Below are 23,141 nucleotides of genomic sequence, written 5' to 3' on the forward strand. Positions count from 1 at the left end.
GATGAGGGTTCAGTGTCCTACTCCGCCTCAGATGTCTTGGGCGAGTCACTTTGCCTCAATGTGCCTCAGTTTCCCATCTCAATAATGGGGATAACAGCACTGCCCTGCCTCACAGGTTGCTTGTGAGGATACATACATTGAAGATTGTGAGATGCTCAGATACTACGCCAAGGGGGACCATAGCTGTATCGTGGATAGATAAGTTCTTCTGAAAATCTCAGCCTAAAAACGTGGTCTAATTTTTCAGAGATTCTGAGCACTCATAGTCTGAAGCCCCTCTGAATGTGAAGCTGATTACGTCGGCCCTTGGATTCGGGTGCCTAACTTTGGGCACCTTCATTTGAAAAAAAAAATTGGGCCAAAGATTATTTAGCAGGAGAAGAACTTGAGCCAGGTCCTTTAAAGTTACGAAGCACCTGGTGAAATTGATCCAAGCCTGCTTTTCCCTTTCACCCGGCCCCATAAGCGGGAGAGCAGGTGGAGGCTGAAATGAAATTAAAGAGCAGAAAATTTGGACCCAATAAAAGGAACTACTTCTTTAATGCCGTGTGTGGTGAACCTGGAGGATTCACTGCCATAAGAGGGCAATGAGACAAATACCGTGGCTGGATTCTAAAAAGGCCAGGATAATTTTATGACTGCTAATAACATTTGCAGCTATGCAAGTAGGATAATAGGGGCAATCAAATCTTATGCTTCAGGGCATAAAATGATCACTCACGGGGATACGGGAGGAATTTCGCTTCCATCTACAACATTGCAACATTGAATAAGTACATTGTGGTTTCAAATTTCCTTCCTTTGCTGAGTCAGGTGCTGGCCTCATCTCTAAGGTGCCACAAGTCCTCCTTTTCTTTTTGCGGATACAGACTAACACGGCTGCTACTCTGAAACCTTCCTTTTTTCAGTCCTGCCTTCAGATATCCCTTAGTGGTAGAAGCAAACTCGGGGCAAAATTTCTCCTCTCTAATCAGTGCTGCTCCCACAGAGAGACAAAAGGTAGAACCTCTCCAAGAGGTGGGACTGGCCTTTGTTCTCCGCTCACTTTCTCTCCCAGTCTCTCTGAGTTCATCCCGGGCCAGGCCGACGGTGACATCATTAAGTTCTGACAATCCTTAGGTCAGCAGAGATGCTTTACAACTCCCTGCCGGCTGGCTCTAAATTTAGAGGTCTCAGCATTAGGTAAAGTTTCCTTCCTCCGGATGGCACCTTTAATTGCATGTGATAAGTGACTCTGGTCTGCGGGCCATGGCTGCCGGGGAGGGAGGGTGATTTTAAGGGAGAGAAGGGGAAGGTTACAAGCAACGCGGCAGCAAGGAGATGGAGAGATGCAGACCGAGCCAGACAATGAGAAAGCACTCTGCCACTCCCGTACGGCCAGTGAAGCTAAGCAGCCTGGCATTTCTCTTCTTAGAACCTGTCTGGCATTAACTGGCTGCAGGAGAGATGCCAGTTTTGACAACACGCAGGGCACTTGATCCTCTAGCTGATGTAAAGGAAGGTAGTTCCGTCGACTTCAGTGGTGTGATGCGGTTTCACGACAGCTGAGGAGCCTGGCCCGGGCTTTATTTTTACGTTGGGTTCCTGAAAATCAAAGGCCAGAAAGACCTCGTTGGCCACCCATTCCTCTCCAGTTACCCGCTGTCTCCTTTATCTGAGCGAAGACAGAGCATGGCCGAGCGAGGGCTCGTTAACTCCTCCCACTTGATGGAGATCTTCTTTGCACAGGCTGTCTTAGCTGTTGTTTTGGGTGGTTTTAGCTAAGCCGTGAGGTTGTATATTTCACCGTGTCAATGAGCGGCTTTTCATGTGGGTACCAGGGTCCCGCTAAGGGGGCACTGCTTTGGCATTAATGGCTGGGGAACCTAGGAGTAACTAGTGTAGCACGTAATCAGCCCGTGGAACTGGCTGCCACAAGAGACTGTCAACCCAAGACAAATGCCAGGCTGGTATCTATCGGCTGGGGATTTCTCTTGCCCTTTGGACTCCTGTGGAAGCCCTAACAAGGTTCACTGTGCTCCCTTCACTCTTACTGGGCACTGAGTGGCTGCCTGCCCCTGCGATGGGCTTAGCACCTCAGCTCCCCCCAGATCGGTGGGAGTTGGCTGGCAGGAGCAGGTCCTTACCCAGCCACTGGCAATGGAAAGAGCATCTGGGTCCGGAGAGGCTGGGAGGCAGCTGGACCCTGCGCTTGCTTTTCTTACTAGCTGGGTGGAAGGATGGGCTTGTGGTGACAGTGCTGGGCTAGGGCTCAGGAAATGGGAGTTCATTTCCTGGCTCTGCCACAGATTTCCTAATTGAGCTTGGGCAAGTCACTTCATCTGTCTGTGACTCATCTGTTAAAATGGGGGTGGGCGTATTGTCGTCCTTCCCAATTGTATTCCCTGTTACCTATCTTTAGATTGTCAGCTCTCTGGGGCAGGAGCTCTTTCTTATCATGTGTGCATACAGCATATCGTGTGCTGGGCCCCTGATCTCCTTCAGGGTGCTACCTGTAGGTGCGACCGGTTTCTGAACAATAATTCCAAGTGCTCATGTGAGTGTGGGGGCTTGGCAGCACCTGTCTGATGGTGCGGTGCTTTTGTTTTACTATCCCGTAAGCTGACAAAACAAAATCAGGTCTGGCTGCTTAAACCAGCACAAATCTTCCATGGGGTGGCTACTCAGCAGCTGTCACATTCCATGGCAGGGCCAACATCAGGCTGGGGGAGTAAGATTATTTAAAACTCTCACATCTCCTCTGTCTTGGTGTCTATATTTCCTGCATGTTGCCGTAATTTGCTCTCCATATATCCATCGCCCATCTTTCTCCTTTGCTATCTGGAGCGATTTCTCTCCTGTCTCGCCATGTCCATCTTTCTCCCACCGTGACACAGATCTATGGATTTTACTGTGGAGCCTGCACCGAGCTGGAATCGGGGGAGGAGGGAGCAGGTTATTTGTTACCGAAGGCTCCGGAGAGGAAGATTTTGACGTGACGGACTGTCTCATCTTGAGCAGCAAGCTCCTGTCATCTGTCATAGACAGAAGAGTGGCTTCATCCATTATTCCACAGCCAGCGCTCTTCCCCTGCGGCGTTAGCATGTCCAGTTGTCCCTGAGATATATGTGAGATGAACAGACATCTGCTCTGCTCAGGGGCTCCGCACCCAATTGGCTGTCATGAGGAGGAAGCTCTTCATTTTCCCCAGGTTTGGTATCTCTGACCAGCAGGAGCCTGGAACGAATGCTCTTAAGGGTCATGATTCACCAAAAGAATCAGTTGCCTTACTGAGCGCGACTCCACGTCTGCGTAGCAGTGTCCATGCCCCATAGCATCCTGAAATGGATTCTTAGGGGTTGGGCTCTGGTTTGGTTGTTCCAAAGTGGAGAGGATCTTTCAAGCACATAAGACTACGGACATAAGAAATACTGCATGAGACCACCAGTTGCTTGTCTGCTCTGGTATTCTCCCACCAACAATGGCTAGTCCCACATGTTTCCAAGGAAGGTGCAAGAAATCCCACATTACATGACACTGGGGTCTGTGCTTTGCAAAATCTGCTGCTCAGATGTTTCCGTTGATGTCTCTATTGCATGGGTCACCAAATCAGCTGTAGGAGCTGAACCCATCTCTCCCTGCCTTCCAACCCCAAATGTGACTGGGCCACTCCCAGTGCAAGGACTCTGCTTTTTTGCTCTGGTCCATGAAATCCACATGGTCCTTCCACATTATAAAGACTCCATGGCCACGTAGATGCAGACACCATTAGTCACCGGTGGGGATAGAACTGGCCACCTTTCGCACCAAAACCATGAGCCCCTGTTGCCTGAGCTAGGAGAGTACTTCATCCTTAAGTGTGAGCAAGTAGCAGGCTCTTATCCTGGGTGCATTCTGATCACTAAGGGAGACATAATCATCCTTAGCCAGGGTATCACATTAGCTCCTGCTGGTGACATCGATTTCCTAGTCTCAAGTACATGTGCAGCTAGCAACTGGGGTCAGGTGTCTGTTCCCTGCTTGCGTTAGTGCTGACACCAGTAAAGTCTCTGCTCCAGGCAGAACATGTGAGGATCCCCATGGAATTCTTTTTTGTCTGATGTTTTAACCTCATATTATTCCAAGAGCTGGAAAGAAGATTCCCCACAGGAGTAACCCCGAGACAGACAAGCCTCTTCTCTCATGTTGGGAACGTGGATGGATTCTCCTTTCTCCCTGCAGCAGCTCAAGCATGGACAGGCAGGAGAGGAGAAGGGAAAACTCTTTTGTGATCTCCAGTGCTGTTCAGTTCTGAGAGCAGGTTGTGTTGGTTCCAGCTCCCACCCAGCACAGACTCCTCCAGTCTGTGCTCCCAATGGAGTTTGTATGGATTCCCCCGCCCCCGAGAAAAGCCGGACAGGGGTCTCTGGAGATGTCGAGCCTCAGCTGGCCAGTGGGTTCTAGGTGAGTGACTCTGGTCCACATTCTGCGCTCAGAGGCATTAGTGTGAGTTTGGAATGTCTCTGACAGTGGAGTTGCTCAGAGTGAAACTGGTATAACTGAGAGCAGAATCTGGCCCCGGCAGCTCACCTTCTGGGTCCAGGCCTGAGTCTAGACCACCTGTGCAATGCTAACCATCCCCAGAAACTCAGAGAGGCCTGCAAAACAAACCTGAGTTTGCCACTACCCCTGACCAAGCGAGGCTCTTCCTTCGGGAGGCTTTTCAGAACCAAATGAAACTTCAGGCATCAGTGGAGACAAAGAACCAAAAATCCCTCAGCAGCTTCCTCTGCCTTTTTCTCTTCTCCCTCCTCCCTCCACCAGAAACGAGCGCCCAATGAAACTTCCTCTCCTGTCCCTGCTGTGACAGAAGTGCCTGGGTGAGCTTTTGTCGGCTGTGGAGAATTCGGCTTAGGGACATCAATGCAGGTGCAGCATCAGGAATATCTGCCGGATTTGTACTCACAAAGGGAAGCGTCGCCAGGAGAGGCGAGGAAATGTGCTTACCGCTGTTTGTGTGGAGGTGGGCAAGACACAACCCGGGAGGTTTGCGTGAGCGGGAGATAACGCACTTCCCCGGGGGGCTGGCGGCATGAGGAAAAAGCGCCTCCCCAAACACACGCACTATCTCCCGGGAGCACAAACGCACACCTTGGGGCATCGCTTAATTAGCGCAGGCACGAGACACGCAGCTGCCAGAATGAATTCTCTTCCTTTCAGGTTCCGCGTCCGTAGTATCTGAGGGCACGTCCACATTGCAGCCCGGGGGTGTGCACTCTCGCCAGCTCACTCCAAATAGCAGTGCGGATGCTGCGACCTGGGCTTCACTGCGGGCTGCGCAGGTGAGTTCCCATGGGTCGGGTGTGCTTGTGCTGTCTGCCCCGAAGTCCGCACCACAGCGACCTCCCTTCTGTTTTGAGCATGGGTACGTCTACACGAGCTGCCATTCACGTCCCCTTCCCCCCGGCTGCAGGGGAGATGGACCCCGAGCGGCTCCTAGTAGCGGGCTAAGCGGCACGATTAGCCTCTGCCGTGCCCGTGTCACGGCGAAGAAAGATCGGGGTGAGGCTTGTGGTTCATTCCCGTCCTCAGGAGGCGAGGGGGGAAATGTGAGGATCCCAGCGCCAGAAGAAAGCAAAGGGAGAAGTCCAGATGAAGGCGCCGTTACTGTGGTACTGGGAGGCTATTGGCAGGCTCAGACTGGCACCCACCAGCCCCGGCCTCTCCTGCTCTCCCGGCCGAAGTTGCTGCAAGGCACCCCCATGGCGTGAGTGATCCTGCTGTGACCGTTATGGTGAGCACCGCGCCTTCAATGTTGAACCTTGGTCCCTGTGGCAAAGCAAGCTGGGCAACAGTCAGAGAACAGCCAGGGCCTTCCAGAGACCGGGTGTCTGCAGCTGGCATCCCGCCGGACCAAATGCCGAGGGGCCGAACACCAACTGTACCCCCATGGCACTGGCGGCTCCCAGCCAGCAAGACACTGCGTGTTTCTTGCCGTCCGCTCCCACTGGGGGACTTCCTGGTGCTCGGCACCGCTGCAGGATTTGCCCTCTGGGTTCCAGGTCAGCCATCTGCGGCCTGTGATGTGCAGGAGGTCGGACTAGCTGATCATGATGGTCCCTTCTGGCCTTCCGGGCTATGCGTGTTTGAATGTGCTGCGCTGGCCGACCCCCTTTCCTGTCTCTTGGGGGCCTGGGAAGTGACCGAGCGTTTCAGCAGTGCTCTGACCTGCAGAGCCCAGAAACCAGGCGGCTTTGGTTCGGATGGGACATGGCTGAAGCTAGTCGTCACTGTGCAGGTGTTTCTCCTCACGAGCCTAATTAGAAAGCCGACAGCTAGGAGCTGCAGCAGCCCCTGGCTTCCCCTCCGCTGCCATGGGCATCTCCCGCTTCTGAGGCCATCTCATCTCTGCCACGTTGTCGCGTCTACGTCTGTCCTTTTCTATCCTGCCCTCTGTGAAGGTGCCATAGGGGAATCCGGCGCCTTGCCTAGGAAGTCTGATCTCAGCTGCAGGGTGTATTTGCATGTGCTGCGATTTGCATACCTTCTTAACGAGCTCACGTTTGCTGCCGCACCTCCTCTGAGAACAATTTGTGGGAAATCCCCAAGCCCCACGCTCATCACAACCGATAAAACGATCCACACGTGAAAGGGAGCTTCCACCTGCTGCCACGTTCAGGAATGGCCTGCCTTGGGCCCCTCTCCCGGTTCTCATCTGCTTCTTTGCAGGGGCAGAGGCCTTCAACCTGCCAGACGTCCCGGGAAGACGGATGATGAGAGCAACGCACATAGGAAAGGCGGACCCCATTCAAGCCACACATGGTGCTCTGTCGAAGAATCTGAGAGGGAAGGTGAATGGCATTTCCCTGCTCTGAAGCCAGAGGCAAGGGGGAGGGACGTGCCCAAGGAAGCTCAGCCTCAAACTTGAAAATGGAAGATACCAACTCAGGGGCATTTTATCAATGGATACACCTATCTTCTGTAACCTGTTTGTACCAGACAGTGGTGGGGTTCCAGTCCCCCCTGAGTCACTGTGGCCTTATTCCAGTGGTACAATTATTATTAACTACAGGATCGCCTTGTGACACCCCCTGTGCAAGGTGCTGTGTACACACATAGGAACGTAGGACGGGAAAGGGGCCTCCTGGGTCAACATATCCAGGCCCTGCTCTTGCAGGCAACCTCGTCATATATTCCCATTCATAAATTGATCAAGCTCCATCTTAAAACTAGTTTTCTTCTACTGCTCCGAGTGGGAGGTTGCTCCAGAACCTCCTCTTCTAATGGTTAGAAACCTGCTTCTAATTTCTGCCTCAGTTTACTCCTGGCCAGTTTATCCCCACCTGTTCTGGGGCCAGTGTTGTCCTTTAGCTGGGGTTCCCTCCCTGGTGTATTTATAGAGAACGATCAGCCTTCGCTTTGCTTGGCTAGACAACCCAAGTTATTTTAGTCACCTCTGGTGTGACAGGCTCTCCCTCCCCCTGATCATCTGAGACAGCGCCTGCCCCAAAGAACCTGCACTCTAAAACGACAAAACGCAGGTGTGGAAACGGGCACCAGGTGGTGAAAGTGACATGCGCAAAGGTCACAGTCCTCAGGTGGCCTGACTCCCTAGCCAGTGCCCTGCCACTAGACCGCATTGCCTCCCCAGTATGCTGGAGTGACTGCACTGGGGATGTTCACAGGGATAACTCGTCGACCAGCAGGGCAGCATAGGGCACTTATTAAAACGAAAGCTTAAGTCCCGCAGGAGGAGCTGAAGCTGGTTCTTGCCCCAGGCAAGAACAGGTCAGCTGGACCCCCATCAACGCTAATGGATCTTTGTTGGTATCAGGTAATGGGAGGGCCCCCTCCTTCTAAGTGGTCTGGGTGAATGGTGGTAAATCCAAGAGAGGCAGGATTCTCTCTGCATCCAACCCTAGCACTGACTTGCAAGCCAACTAGAGTTAATGGTGCAGAACAGCTTGTAGAAACTGGCAGTGTAACCTAGTGGCTAGGGCACTCAGCTGGGACTCAGGAGATCTGGCTTCCGCTCCTGGCTGGGCCCCTGGGTGACAGGCAAGTTGTTTCCCTTCTCTGATCCCCCTTCCTGCCCCTTGTCTTACCCATTTAGGCTGTAAGCTCTTTGGGACAGGGGCTGTCTCTCTCACTACGTGTGGACAGCCCCGAGCACAGTGGGGCCCTGATCTCAGTCCGGCCCTCTCGGCACTACTGTGCTATAAATTATCATAACTGGGCCATTTGTTTTCCTGACATAGTCAGAAAAACATCCTAGGCGAAACAGAACGATTCCATAATGTTCCCAGCTTACTGCCAGGGGATGGGTGCTACTCTGGGACACCATACCTCTGTCAGGAGACAAGTGGAGCAGAAAATCTCTTTTGGTAAGAACCAAAGGAGGCTTCCCAAAATGTGACTGCCTGACGTGGACGAGGAACAGTGAATCACTGGGAAGTCCGCACCCAGCCGAGGGTAAACCGATTAATACTCTGTGCACTCAGAAGACAATGGCAGTCGTGCTGGCTGCTCTTACAAACCAGAATGCTCCAAACTAAAACCCAGGAGATGCCTTTTGGGAGACTGCCGAGCAGAACAATCTGCTTGTTTGGTGGCTGCTGATTTATTTTATTAGGAGGGGGAAAAAACCTTTAAAATCAGGCATGTGTTTGTCAAATGGAACTGTTCCGTCTCTGGAAATCCAGCTAGCGATTCTCATAGCGGGTAAAACCCACAGGGCCAAGTCTTCAGCTGGTGTAAATGGGCATAGCTTCTTGGACTTCACTGGCACTACGCTGATGTACACCAGCTGGGATCTGGCCCGTGGCAACCCCACCAGTTGTAAGGCTCCTGCTATGCTCTACAAGTGGGGATGACTATTAATGGGGACTGTTCTGCCTGATGAGCAAAAGCCGAGAGACTTTTTTCAGGGGCTGATCCTACGCCCAATACAGCGACTGGCAAACGAAGCGTTAGCTGTTAGGCTTTAGACAGGCAGAACGCTCATGGATGTCTGAGCCAAGGACGTCAGGATTTTGCCCTGTGCGTGAGGGTGAAGTATCACTGCAGGCTTGTGATTTGAAGGGACCGGAGCCCCCACTTCTGTCTGTGGATGCAGCCCAGCGGGGGTATTGGTCCAGACAGAGGGAGAAGAGCGCCCCCTACTGAGTCATCACCTGCACTGCCTGCAAAAGCAGCTGGGATTTCCCTTGGGCGTCTCCCATCCAACTGCTGAACAAACATCCCAGTTAAAGCATGGTATCTGGTGAAACCACAGTCTGAGGTGGCTTGTCACAGCGTGCTAGTCACAGCGCCAGCAATTCTGTGATACCGGTCAGAGGGCACCAGCGGTCCCGTGCCGCCCAGCAGCGGGCACCGGCAGTCTCATGACACAAACCAGAGGGCACCACCAATCAGAGCATGATCTCAGAGAGCTCTGATGGTCTCACCCCACTAACGAGAGAGCTAGCTAGTTCTGCTACCACCAATCAGTACTGCCGTCCGCTTTCTGTGTCTCCCACTCGTCTCCCTGAGACCAGCACCCTATAAACTAGGGCCCTGGAGCTTGCATTTTAAGAGCCAGTTGCTCAGAGAGAAGGAGACTCTGGGCCTCTGGGCGTTGTTTCCATTTTGCTCTAAGCAGTCATCAGGCTTCCCCTCCTGCTGCCCAGAGGGGATGGAAGTAGCATGTGAATAGGTTCCCACAGGCGGGGGAAGAGAAGAGTGTGTTGATTTACTGGCCCATAAAAGGCGGGAGCTACAGGAGACGCAGGAGGGGAATGGATGGAGGCGCAGTGGGGCTGACGATGCGGCCTGAGATGTGTCTCTCTCCCCAAGCGAGCGAATGGCCTGGGAGGGGTAACCCATGGGTGGGGGTGGAGAGAGATGAGAAATTTACGAGCCCTCTTACAAAGTTTTCTGCGCGGCTGTAATTAACCGACGGGAGGGGCCGGCTTGCGCGGGAAGGTAGAAGCCTGCAGCAGAGGGCTTGCACAATCTACGGAGCAGCTGCCACATAAAAGGAGCCCTTGCTGCCGACTACAGATGCGGTAGTTTGTGTTTATCTCTCCTGTCAGTTGGGGCCCCGGCTCGGCTGCTGTTATTGCTCAGTTCAATAGTTAATTTTCACATAAACCAGAGGGCTGGCGCTTTCTCTTTCCTTTTCCCCCTTTTGTTTTGTTTGGGCTTTTTGAATTCTCTCTGGCGACGCCTCCGATCTGACTAAAAGCTTTAAATTTACGGCTTGCCACTCGGCGGGGCCTTTCGTCCCCAGGCCTCGGAGACTAGCCCCCTGCCTTTCACTGCAGCAGTACCCCACTTCTCCTCCCCTCCTCCGCTTTGGTACCAGGCCCCACCACACTCCCCCTGCACCGGGAGGATGCCGCAGTGGGAAGGGAGGGTGTTGCTGGCAAGTGCACTTGGGGAGCTAGATTAACTGGATGGTGTGAACATTGTGGTGGGGGTGGGTGCAGGAGAGTGAGTGTGTGAGCAGCGGACGAAGGGGATGGGCGTGGGATCCGGGCAGCACCTCACTCGTGACGTTCCTGTGTGGCTAGAAGCCATGAAAACACTCTGGGGCTCCGATAACATGTCGTCATTACACACCTGCCCAAGCTGTGGGGTTTGGATCCGGAAGTCCAGTTGCATTGGGATCTGGTTCAGCCCTTCTGGAGGCAGGCCCATGCTGCAAAGTTCACCATCCAGCCGGATGCAGCGTTTTGGGGAGTTCGGCTCTGTGGTTTTCAATCGGGCCCTTCTCTGGTTTATAGGCTTTGCAGCCCTGTAATGCCCCCAATTTCAATGGGCCAACACATTTTTAGGTATACATCACATCCAACGTATGATGGACCCTGTACATGTGCAGAGAAAGGCCCAGGTCTTCAGCTGGTGTAAATCAGGGTATCTCCAGGGGTGCAATGTCCATTTACACTAGCAGAGACTGTGGCCCATTGTCTCCTCCCTGAAGAGCCCATGCTTTGGAGATAGACTGATGGAGGGTGGAGAGTTGGGCTCAGAGCAGAATCAGGTCCTAGCCCTTCAGCAAACAATAATGCAAACCACCATTTGGCTGGTGATTTGTTGGCGAACCCAGGGCCAGTCATGGCCGTGCCCTGTGTCTCTATGTGCCCACCTGTAACAGGCAGTTAACAATACCTACCTACCTACCTGGCAGTGACACTCACACAGTCAATGTCTGTGACGGGCTAGGGGAACTTTGGCTGAAAGGTGCGGCAGACCTGCTAAGCATCACTCGTGATTAGTTTTCAGTATTGCCAGCCCCACGGGGTCTTATTTGCCTTCTGGGGTTTGGCCTTTAGGTTATGCTCGGGTCGCGTTTTGAAGCTTTTCCCCACCACCACAGAAACTAGAAACTTTTTTGATGAAAGCCAAGATTCTCACATGATCACCTGACTCCAGGAGCTGGGGTTTTCGGAAAAAACACCAGTTATGGTGAGAGTCAGGGTCACATTTCCCGAGAGTTTGTTAGTATTGTTGTCACACTTCTTATTATTTGCTTTTAAGCTAAAGCAGCTTTTCGGAGCAGGGGGGTGGTCGTGCAGTTAAGGCACTGGAGTGGGCCTCAGGCACTCTGTGTTCTAGTCCCAGCTGTGCCACAGACTCACTGTGGGCAAGTCACTGAATCTCTCCGGGCCTCAGTTCTCCATCTGTACAATGGGGACAATAGCACTTTCTCCCACCTTTTGCCAAGACAGGGACTGTCCCATACTCTGCCTGCACAGTGCCTAGCACCGGGGGGGCCCTGATCTCGGTTGGCCACCAAGACGCTACCAAAAAGTAGGTAGGAGATAGCAATTAATAACGAATGCCGAGTTAACGAGGGCGTCGCTCCCATCCCAACTTGACACTAGCCCCTTTGATCCTTGTGGGACGGGCCACCTCAGCAGAAGGAGGAGCCGCAAAGACCCCAGGATCAGCTAATGGCTTGGAGCAAAGAAAGCAGGGACAGGAGTGAGGTCAGAGGTTGAAAAATGAGGGATCCGTGGGGCAGAGAACCGCAGACAGTGCCCTCTGCTCCGAGGGGAGTCCGTGGGCACTGCCCAGAGGATCTCTGCTGGGATGCGTGCTCGGAAAAGGCCCCGTGGTGACAGAGAGGCTGCCTGTCCACCTTCCTCCATGTGGACGGCCAGGTTGGTCAATGCCAGGAGGAAGGCCAGCTCCTGGGAGCTGGAAGCTCAGCGGTGAGAGCCGTGCCACAGTCTCTGTGCTGGGACAGCCCAGGCCTCCGGCTCTGTCTGAGGCTGGGTCTCAGTGAGAGGCGAGGCTGTTCGGAGCCGTCTGCCGAGGAGCCAGGGGAGATATCCGAAGTGACATTTGCCGTGATGCCGCGACTCACACATCGGCGTGCCATGGTAGTGGCGGGCGAGGAGAACGCATGCGCCGCTCTCATTCGGGGCTGGGAGGTGTCACGGTCTGGCCGACTGGAAACTCCTGTTCTCCCATGAACTTGGTCAACTGCACACGCTGCTGCACACCTCGGGGGTGGGGGTGCAGAACAAGAGGGCAAGGGGGAGGCGTGGGGGAGTGTGTGTGGGCACCTGGTTATGGGGGGGTATGGCTGTACCGTGGCTGGTGTCGTAGAAGGCATGTGTGTCTGGGGAGGTTCTGCAGTGCGTTCTGTACATGTGTGTGGGTGTGAGGGGTAGGGCATGGGTGATCTGGCGTGGTATATGCATGTATATTAGTAATATATTGGTGCATGGGGGGGTTCCCGTGTTTGCATGCGGTACTGTATATGTGCGCCTGTGTTGTGTACACAGGTGTGTGGGTGTGTGTACACAGACGTGTGTGGGGTGCATTAGGTGGAGCATGACCTTGTGCATGCATGCGTACACAGCATGTACACACGTGTGATTACGGGTCACGGGGGGGAAGTGGGTCTGGGCCTGTGTTTGCGCGGTGTTTGGAAGTGTGTGTCAGTGTGTGTAATGCCGACAGACCCCGGTCGCTGGGATCGAACTGGGGACCTCTGGAGCTTAGTGCATGACCCTCTGCCGCATGAGCTAAAAGCCAACTGGCTGTTCGCTAAGGCTGTAGGGCAGACTCATTAACCTCTCTCTCTAAGTGGTCTGGGTGCCACTAGATGGGACAGACGCCACACCCAGAAGGTGTGTGGGTTACATGTGCACTAGTGTGGGGTGCGTATATGGAGTGCTTGTGTATTTGGGGAGGGGGGCACATTGAGTCTCCACATGTTCCTCTGGGGGTAGCCCTGTCCCAACCCACTTCCCCACTGCCCTGTCCCCGTCCCAGCTGGCGAGCCCCGTGGGACAGGCTCCTTGTCCGATCTCTGTTCGGCGCGGCTCAGGGCACCATAGCAGGGCACTGGTGATAACCCTGGCCTTTCTCCCCAACAGCGCCTCCCATCTCCATCTCAGTCATTGCTGCGGACACGCCCGCCCCCTTCAGCCGCTACCAAGCGCAGAACTTCACCTTGGTCTGCATAGTCTCTGGAGCGAAGCCTGCCCCGACGGTGAGTACAGCAAGCCCACGGGAGACCCCGTGGCACTTTGGTTCCTGCCCCGCATACCTGGCGCTGCCTGCCCCGCATACCTGGCACTGCCTGCCTGCCGAGCCGTCCCTCTCTCCAGCCCTGCAAGCCATGCTCACGCAATGCAGGCACTCGTGCATGCACTGCGGGGTTGGTACAGGGAGCACAGGGGCAGCAGCGCCCACCTGCCCTGCCAGGACAGCGGGGTGGCATCTGCAGAGCCTGCAGCAGGCCCGATAGGGGCAGCGGAGTTATCTACAGGCCAGAGGGACGTTCCCATGCACCATGTGTCTGCATCGCTACAGTCCAAGCTGAGACATGCGGGCTGGCGGGCGAATGGGCCTGATGCTTTGCTTGGAGCACGCCCTGGAGTAGACGTGCTTCCCCACCCCTCCTCGGATCCTTCTCCCCGGTGCAAATAGTAACCCCCTACTCCGGCCTCCTTCCCAGGGCTGATCTCCCCTGTAGGATCCCCAGCCACCCTCACCCCCAGGTCCCTCGTTACCTACCATCTTCGGTTCTGGTCCCAGCTCCACTCCGTGCTGGGCCTGGTGCTGATACACTGCTGCGGTCTCTGAAGCGAAGTGTCTCACTGTCCGTAGTGACGCGTGTCCCAGAGAACTGTGGCTGCCGCGCTGCAGAGGAATCTACTGGGGTCAGACAGGGTAAACGGCCTGTATGTTACCTGGCTGGGCACAGGTTTGTGCCTCACCAAGTAAAAATGCAAACCATGTGCCAGCCAGGAACCGGGATGTTCTTCAGCCTCTTGAGCATCCTGGGTTGGTGAGACCCTGAATCAAACTGGCCTTGTGTGGAGGAGATTGAGACGAATGGGTTTTACCCTTCGCATGCCAGGCAGCAGCCAGCCCCACCGTCGGAATCAGGTTCCATTTTCTTCCAGGCAACAAAGAAATCTGCCCCCCAGTCAGTCCGGCTGGGACTGGGACCCCGTCCGGCTGGCAGGGATGTCAGGAAGAAGAGTGGCCTTGGCTTGGGCTAGCCGTCCAGCCCAGCCGTGGTGCCCTGAAGGCCAGGGGCCAGATCTAGTTTGAAACCACGAGGGAAACGCTAGGTCCTGATTTTACGGACTCATCCCGCAGCGCAGTCTGAAGGAAGATGCCTGGGACTGGAATAACAGCGGGGCGGTGAGTCAGGTGTGAGGTTCATCGGCAGAGCTGGCAGGTGGACTCCTGCCCGCGTCACTGGTGAAATCCACTCCTGACCACCCACAAGCTGTGACCAAACCAATGTCATTGCCCGCCAGGCTCGAATTCCGCACCAATGCCAAAGGCTTCCATGGTGGAGACCAGGCGGAGCTGGTGCCCCCTACTGGGGCTGTTGAAGGCTGTGATACATACCTCCCGCTGCCTCCTGGGTAGTGTGACTGGGGCACTGAGTCATCTACACCTGCTGTGGGATGGTGGTAAAGATGGCCAGGCCCTGTCTCTGCTAGCCCTGCTGCCCTTGGAGACACACTGGTGGGCGTGTAAAGGGGGGGCGTGTTGCGGGGAGGAGTGGTTCAGGTGGGATGTAGTGCAGCCACAGGCCCTGGGGAGAAATGCCATTGCCTTGGGGAGGGAGGAGAAACGCAGCACCGTGTTGTCAGTTCCCAGGAAGGATGGGAGGTACGGCGGTGGGGGTGGGGATATAGGTGGGGTGATGGGGATGGGTCAGAGAGAGGGTGTGAGTGCAGGTGGTGGGGACGGTAGGTATGGATGGAGCAGGGACGATGCTAGGTATAGGTGGTGGGTACAGGTGGAGTGGGGGCAGTGGTGGGTACAGGTGGAGTGGGGGGTAGCAGTGGCAGGGGGTACAAGCAGCGGTGATGGGCACAGGTGCAGAGGTAGGTATGGATGGAGCGGGGGCAGCGGTGGGTATAGGTGGAGTGGGGAGTAGTGGTGGAGGGAGTGGGGGTGGCAGAGGCTATGCCTGGGGGTAGCAGGCACAGGTGGGGTGGTGGTGGGCACCAGTGAGGATGGTGGGGGTAGCTGTAAGGAGGTGGAGGAGGGTCCTAGAGGCACTAGGAGTTCCCTCCATGCAAAGTATGGATTGTTTTCAGCTGAGTCTCGCTCTGGGGGAAGGTGCCAGACTGACAGCTCTGAAGACAGGAGTCCTCTGGGTGGCCCAGAGAGGTCCAGCCTAGACAGCAGCAGGGGATGTTTCTCCCAAACCTGGGCCCACCTGTAAAGGTGAATAGTCCCTGGGTGTGTGCCCCAACAGCCAAAGGTGCTTCATGATTGAGGTTTTACTGATGTTCAAACCTGCCCACAGGAATGAAGCTGAGATCCACCAAACTCATCTCACATGTGCTACATGCTCATTGCCAGCTCAGGCCAGATTCTGACTGGCACCACCACCTTCACCTCTTTCCAGCCTCTGGCCCCCCCGTTTCCCCAGGGAAACGCTGTTAGATGCTCTGGTTTGCTCGGCACTCACATGAACATACAGGCTCACAGCAAAGGCCTAAGTCCACTGCATCAGGTGATGTCTTCGGCAGGTTTTATTGTCTAAGCTTCCTTGAAGGCAGGCTCTGAACTTAGTTTGTGAATGATTTTCCTTTAAATAAACACACAGAGGAGACTGGGGGGTTCTCTGCTCTGTCAAAGGATCAGGAGTTATTCCAGCCTCTGCATTCTGATGTTCAAGGCATTTAAATAAAAATATTGTGTCATTTTTCAAACACTTATCTCCGAAGAGTCCTGCAGCCTTTATATTACACCGAGACTTCAGAGACTTTGAAGGAGTGCTTTGAAATGGAATACAGTTCTGCTGTAGAGCGGCTTTCAAAATCCCTACGCAGGCGTTGTTGTGTCTGCGAGGGACACTCACCCTGAGATCTCAACACGCGCACCCACAGCTGCTGCCCTCGTGAGCACTCTGACATACACACACACCCTGCTCACACACCGTCATTTCCTCCCACACTCACCTCAGACACACACTCACCCCCTGCACACACTCACCTTCTCAGATACACACTACATACACACACTCACCTTTTCATGCATGCACTCACCTTCTCAGATAAACATGCACACCCCCTACACATTCACCCACACTCCCCTTCTTGTGCAGACACTTCACACCCTCTCCAACTCTCTCTCATCCCCTCTGGACTTTCCCCTCACACTCGGCTGCTCGTGAGCAGTCCTGCGTCCTCTTGCTCTCACACACGCTCATCCTTACGCTGTGACGCAGACAGACACACACCCGTGTCTCGCACACACTCACCTCACTCGGACACTCCGGCTCATCTCTGCCCCGACACAGAGAGATCATCGGCTGCTGTCTAGCGGCACGCGCACCGCTCTCTCTCGCACGTACACCCTCCCCTCTGCCTTGCCCACATATTCTGCGTCCCAGGATCAGTGAGGAGGCTGGGGTCAGAGAAGCGGTAGAGGACAGTGCTGGATGAATAATGTCTCATGCAGGCAGCCTCAGGGAGCCAACTTGTGTCCCACCCCAGTGACTCTCTGGCCATCCGTCCCTGTCACGCTGCCCAACCGTCCTCTGCTGGCATTGGCCACCTCTGCCTGTCTGGCCTTGTCGCTCCTGGAAGGCATTGTGGGTAACATAGCGCAGCGTCTCTTGTGACTATTACTGGCAGGGCTGTTTCTTTAGCTCACTGGCCAGGTGCAGGCCTAGAAAGTTAGCGGACCCCGGTTCTAGTCTCGGCTCACCTCTGCCAGAGATCACCAGCCTTATGGAGAAGCACCAAAAGAGACCAAGAGGGGGTACGAAGGTAGAAGCTAATGTAGCCCCCCGCCCCACCACCACGTTGACTTGCCCATTCTCCTGGCTCCTTGGTGTGTGATACCAACTTAGGTCCCCGTATGCATCAGTAGGTCGGGTGACTGGGGTCTCAGGGAGTCTGAAGGTGGGAGAGTCCATCTCATATCACCTCTCAGTGCGACCCAGAGTCCTTCATACCCAGGTTGCTGGTTCAGATCTAGCCAGGGCAGATCGTAGCTGGAAGTTGCTGCTGTCCAACAGCCGTTCAGTGGCCTGGATGGGACGGGTTGTGTTTGCTGTGATCCCGAGTGGACAAGTGTCTGTCCAATGGGCAGCCCCAACAGAGGCCAAGAGCTGGGTGGAGCTACGCTCTGGTCCCAGGGATGGACGGCTCACGGGGGTCAGAGTGGAGCAGGCTCATTGGTGCAGAAAGGAGCTGCCAATGCGGCGCCATCGGGTCCCCCCGTCTCTGGGACTCTGGCTGTCCCTGTGAATCCTGTGTGCTTGCCAGCAGGTGAGGGGGGGGGCGTCCTTTGGGACCCGGGGTGAGTGGCCAGCAGTAACCCAGGCCCTCCCTCTATCCCTCCCCAGGTGTATTTTAAGAGAGACGGGGAGCTCATAGAGGTGGTGCCCCTCCTGGAGCCTCCATCCAGCGCCGCCGGGTTACAGGACAGCCGAGCTGCTCGGAACCTGCTGAACCGTGACCTGGATGACACCAAGATGCAGAAGTCCCTATCCCTGCTGGACGTGGAGGACCGGGGCGGGCGGCCCTACACGGAGGACCCCCTCAAGAGCCTCACCCCTGACCCGGGACTTCTGTTCAGCCCGGCCACCGAGATCATCCCAGAGACTGTGGTGAGCCGGGAGTTCCCGAGGTGGGTCCACAACATGGAGCCCATCTACTACTTCCACCACACGCACATCCCCCTCAGCGACGGCACCGTGGAGGTGCGGGCCATGCTCATGTGGACGCTTAACCCGCAGATAGACAATGAGGCGCTCTTCAGCTGTGAGGTCAAGCACCCCGCGCTCTCCATGCCCATGCAGGCCGAGGTCACGCTAGGTAAGGCGCGCACGGGGGCGGGGTGGTTTAAAGGGACACGGCGTCATGTGTGATTCGCAGTGCTCTCGGCTTTTGTCTGTCTGGTTTAGGGTGATAAAGACCCCTCCGGCCCTACGCTCCTTCTCTCTTTCATCCCCTCTCTCTCCTTCTCCCATCCCACCTCCTCCAGCTCCCCCCACCCTTTCTTTCCTACCACACCCCGTGTTTTCTCCCTCTTGCTCATCTCTCTCCCCTCCCACACTCTTTCCTACCCTTTGCTTTGCTTTCCAAGTCTTTCCGCTCCTGCCTGGGCATGGAGGGAGGCCTGCCGACCGTGGGTTGAGGGGCTTCTTTGGGTCTCTGTGTCTGCTGGTTACGGGAGGGGGTGGCAGTCAGGACCCTTGGGGTGTGTCTAAACAGCAGCTGGCGGCACACCTCCCAGCCCGGGGAGACAGATTCATGCAAGTGGGGCTCGAGCTTGCGTGCTAAAAAGAGCAGTGTGGCCATCAGGGCTCTAGCTGGAGCCCGGGCGCTCAAGCTTAGGGTTCTTAGGTTCTATCAGGCAAGGTTCTATGGGGGTTCTTGGGTTCTGTGATCAGCTGAGGGAAGCTGCTTCCCTCCCTCCCCTGTGCCCGCTGCAATGGAGCATGGCCTAGTGGAGAAACCATTGGACTAGGATTTGAGGAACTGGTTCTATTCCCAGGTGACCTTGAGCAAGACACTTACTTGCCTCAGTTTCCCCATCTGTCAAATGGAGATAATGATCCTGACCTCCTTTGTAAAGCACTTTGGGATCCCTGGATGGAAAGCGCTAGGTAAGCGCTACTTACGATGATGATGAACTGCACCTTGAGCTGTGATTCTGTTCGCTCTCAGGAGCTAAGCCTCGTCAGCTCTTGGAGGGGTGACCCCCCCCAAGGCACAGACCTGGGGTGTACGGGGCAGTAATGCCAGATATACATCAGAAGATGCTCCTCTCTCTGAGCCAGGACTGGGCTAATGGGTCAGCGGGGGGGGGGGGGGGGGGGGGGGGGGGGTGCTGGGAGAGGCTGTCCTGCTAGAGGGGCCATGTCCTGCAGGAGACGTAAAACCAAGCTTCTGACCACTTGCAAGCGTGAAAGATGCCCTGGCGCTTTTTGCCACAGCGGGCATTACCCTGGCTGTTCTGCAGGTGTCCCTCGTTTCTCCTACAGCACTGTGTGGTGTAGCTGCGCTGTTACGCTCCCCAGAGGGGGTTGCATTTAACCACGGCTGCGTGATGAGTGGATATACGCCTGTGTGGGCTGCTCCAGGAGTCAGTCTCCTTTACTCTCCCTTATTTCTGGCTGCCTGTTCGTTCAGCCCCTTCCTTAACCCTCTGCTAACCCAGGGAAATGTTTGAGACCTGCAACCGCTCAGTTCCCCTCTTGCCCTGCACCACATTCACCTCTCTTCCTCAGTGCCTTGGCCACACACCAGTTCCTCGGAGATTGTTCTGCCAGGCCCATTGGGCGCCCTCACGCACTGGGCCGAGGGGCCAAGGCGGGGCCCTCGGAACACCTCTTACCTGGCTCTCTGCGCTGGGGCGGATTCCAGCCCTCTCCCCCGGCGACGCGGCCCTTGTGCTGAACGGCACTGGCTCCTGTGCCCAGTCCCATGGCAGCCACCAGAAATGGGGCAGCCACCACATCCGCAAGGGCTGGCTTTGCCTCAGTGTCCTCCGTTGCCAGCGCTGCACCTGAAGCCGGCATCTTTCCAGGCCCTCGTTGACGCATCGGTCTGAGGGTCTCTGCCGGGGGAGGGTTGGCACAGCCCCGAGAGCCTTTTGCCTCGGGCACCCACTCTGGCACCCAGTCGGAAGGAGCAGAGCTCACTGGTACACCCACAGCCCCGAACCTCCCAGCTGGCTCCTTTAGACAAAAAATAAGGGGGGCTGGGGCACCCTTTCCTTGTCCCCAGAGAAATGCTGAGCAAAGAGTGGAGGAAGGGAAACACCTTGTGGCCAGAGGCAAGGCTTAGTCAGCCACCAGCTCTGCTCTGCCAGTGCTTCTCAGTCTGGGCCCACAGCACCACCTGCTTTCCAGCTGGGCCAAAGCTTACGGTGCCTTTGTAGGGTGGCCCTGGGAGGTTTGGACTCTCCTCTGCCTCACTCCTCATGTTCTATCCCCACTATAGAGACCCACTGAGCGGGCCACGCCCAGATCTTGGCTTCTATGGGCCAAGCACCTCATGGCAGGGGACATTTTTGGCAAGGGATCCTCCCATCTAGATCTGCCCTTGCTGTGATGGATGGAGCCAGTTTGCTGACCTTCAAAGCTCGTCCCTTTCCCCCAGTCTTTGCCAGAGCACCTCTGTCTGGGGGCGGTTCAAGGCTCTTTGCTTCATGGGCAAGAATCCATTGACCTTTAATGGACTCAGCATCATTTAAGTTACTTGTTTTATTTCAGTTCATAGACATTCCTCTGCCCGGGGCTCTGGATACCAAAACAGCCCTTATCCAATAGGAGCCAAAGCAAATCTTCCCCTCGTGCCCAGCGTGCATTTAAAGAGCTGCGCTCCAGGGTTAAACAAGCAAGCCCTGGGATGCTATGAAGGGGTCCCAGCCATACATGCAAAGGAAGAGGGGGATTTGCACTGAAAGTGCTGCCCAGACTCATCAGTGTAGCCACATCCTCCAGTGGGTCTTCTAGCCTTTCCGCTCAAGGCACCCTCTCCGGCATGGACTTCACCCTCCTGCATGGTGGCTGTGTCGGCCCTGGAGTCCTGCTCTGTCCCTAGAGTGGGCACAGCATGGCCAGCAACAGCCCAACCACCCTCTGTGCTAACCCTGCAAGAGCGCCCCACGCTGGGGGAGAAGGCCGTCCTGAGTCCATGTCTGCTGAGGGAGCCAACAGGCAGATCCATTCGCGCCGGCCAGCTAGAGAGGAAAGTTTGTTTTTTTGTGATGTGGCCCTCAGGAACCAGAAAGAGAGCCCCTCTCCCCGAAACTCATTGCACCCATCACAGTCATCAGAGGGTAACAATGTTCCTTCAGCACTATCTGGGCTGGATTCAAATCAGCCGCTGCAGAATCAAAGGGTTTCCTAGTGCATGACCAATCAGCTGAGCTGTCCATTTCCCCCCTCCCACCCCTGGCTGACTGTACCCCTCTTTCCTGACACACTCCTGTCTCCATAGCGGAAAACTCAGTATAACAAGGAAATGATGGGAGAGAGGCGGGGAATCTTCTGCTCTCAGTTGTCTTTAGCAACTAACGCTGGAACTAACAAGGCTCCAAATCGTGCTGACTTTATGAAAGTGGCTCCTTCCCCCGCTTGTAAAGCAATTCACTCTTCAATGAGAGCCTCTCCAAAACAGCCCCCGCACTTCAAAAGGAAGAAGAGGGGAAGCATCTTGCATCCTTGCTGTTTTCTCCAAGCATATCAGACAGCAAAAGCTGCTCCTCTCAGTCCATTATTTTTCAGCCCAGAGAGGATTAAAGCCACCCTCATTAATATTTCAGGTTCCAGCACCCAAGATTAATTATCTCTTTCCTCTCGCTGGCACAAAAAAATATAGAAAATCCCATTCAGCAGACACACTGCACAATGAAAAGGTCACTGTGTGATTGTTAAATGAAGTAGCTTAGAGGGGAGGCAGGACTTAACCTGCCCATTGGTTTCCCTGTGTGCTGAGAGTATTTTTCACTATGCAACCCTCACCGCACGTCTCATGTCCCTTCAGATTGCAGTGTTGCAGCCCCCCTTTGGGTAGTGAGACTCCCAAATCCATGGCAGACCCTGGATCTGTAGAAGGGGTAAATATCCCTGATGCTGAGGACAAGGCCTGACTGGATTGGTGCATGTGTAAGAATTCTGGGAGATAACCAGCCATGTGGTTTGCAGGCCAGAGCAGAAGCCATGTTCAGGTGACTCAAGGATGCTGAGAGAAGTATGGGGGCAGGTGAGCAGTCCTCAGTGGTGAAAGAACAGGTTAAGGACTATTTAGAAAAGCTGGACATGCACAAGTCCATGGGGCCAGATCTAATACATCCAAGGGTGCTGAGGGAGTTGGCTGATGTGATTGCAGAGCCATTGGCCATTATCTTTGAAAACTCGTGGCGATCAGGGAAGGTCCCGGATCATTGGAATAAGGCAAATATAGTGCCCTTGTTTAAAAAACGGAAGAAGGAGAACCTGGGGAACTACAGACCAGTCAGCCTCACCTCAGTCCCTGGAAAAATCATGGAGCAGGTCCTCAAGGAAACCATTTTGAAGCACTTGGAGAAGAGGAAGGTGATCAGGAACAGTCAACATGGATTCACTCAGGGCAAGTCATGCCTGACCAACCTGACTGCCTTCTGTGATGAGATAACTGGCTCTGTGGATATGGGGAAAGCGGTGGACATGATATAGCTTGACTTTAGCAAAGTTTTTGATATGGTCTCCCACAGAATTCTTCCCAGCAAGTTAAAAAGGTATGGATTGGATGAATGGACTATAAGGTGGACAGAAAACTGGCTAGAATGTCAGGCTCAACGGGTAGTGATCAATGGCTTGATGTCTAGTTGGCAGCCAGTATCAAGCGGAGTGCCCCAGGGGTCGGTCCTGGGGCTGGTTTTGTTCAACATTTTTATTAATGACCTGGATGATGGGATGGATTGCACCCTCAGCAAGTTCGCAGATGACACTAAACTGGGAGAAGAGGTAGATACTAAACTGGGAGGAGGGTAGGGATAGGGTCCAGAGTGACCTAGACAAATTGGAGGACTGGGCCAAAAGAAATCTGATGAGGTTCAACAAGGACAAGTGCAGAGTCCTGCACCTAGGACGGAAGAATCCCATGCACTGCTACAGGGTAGGGACCAACTGGCTAAGCAGCAGTTCTGCAGAAAAGGACCTGGGGATTACCGTGGACGAGAAGCTGGATATGAGTCTGCAGTGT

At 54.8% G+C, this 23,141-nt stretch overlaps 1 protein-coding gene across 1 annotated transcript in view; it reads left to right on the forward strand.

Annotated features, from left to right (window-relative positions):
* Positions 1 to 23,141, forward strand: part of IGSF21 (immunoglobin superfamily member 21) — a 258,358-nt gene that overhangs the window by 216,246 nt on the left and 18,971 nt on the right. The window contains exons 5-6 of the mRNA XM_037881422.2: positions 13,332 to 13,447; positions 17,789 to 18,260. Coding sequence (XP_037737350.1) covers positions 13,332 to 13,447; positions 17,789 to 18,260 — 588 coding nt within the window. The remainder of the gene's footprint in view (positions 1 to 13,331; positions 13,448 to 17,788; positions 18,261 to 23,141) is intronic.

This window comes from Chelonia mydas, chromosome 18 (genome assembly GCF_015237465.2).
Source record: "Chelonia mydas isolate rCheMyd1 chromosome 18, rCheMyd1.pri.v2, whole genome shotgun sequence".
Classification (NCBI taxonomy): Eukaryota; Metazoa; Chordata; order Testudines; family Cheloniidae; genus Chelonia; species Chelonia mydas.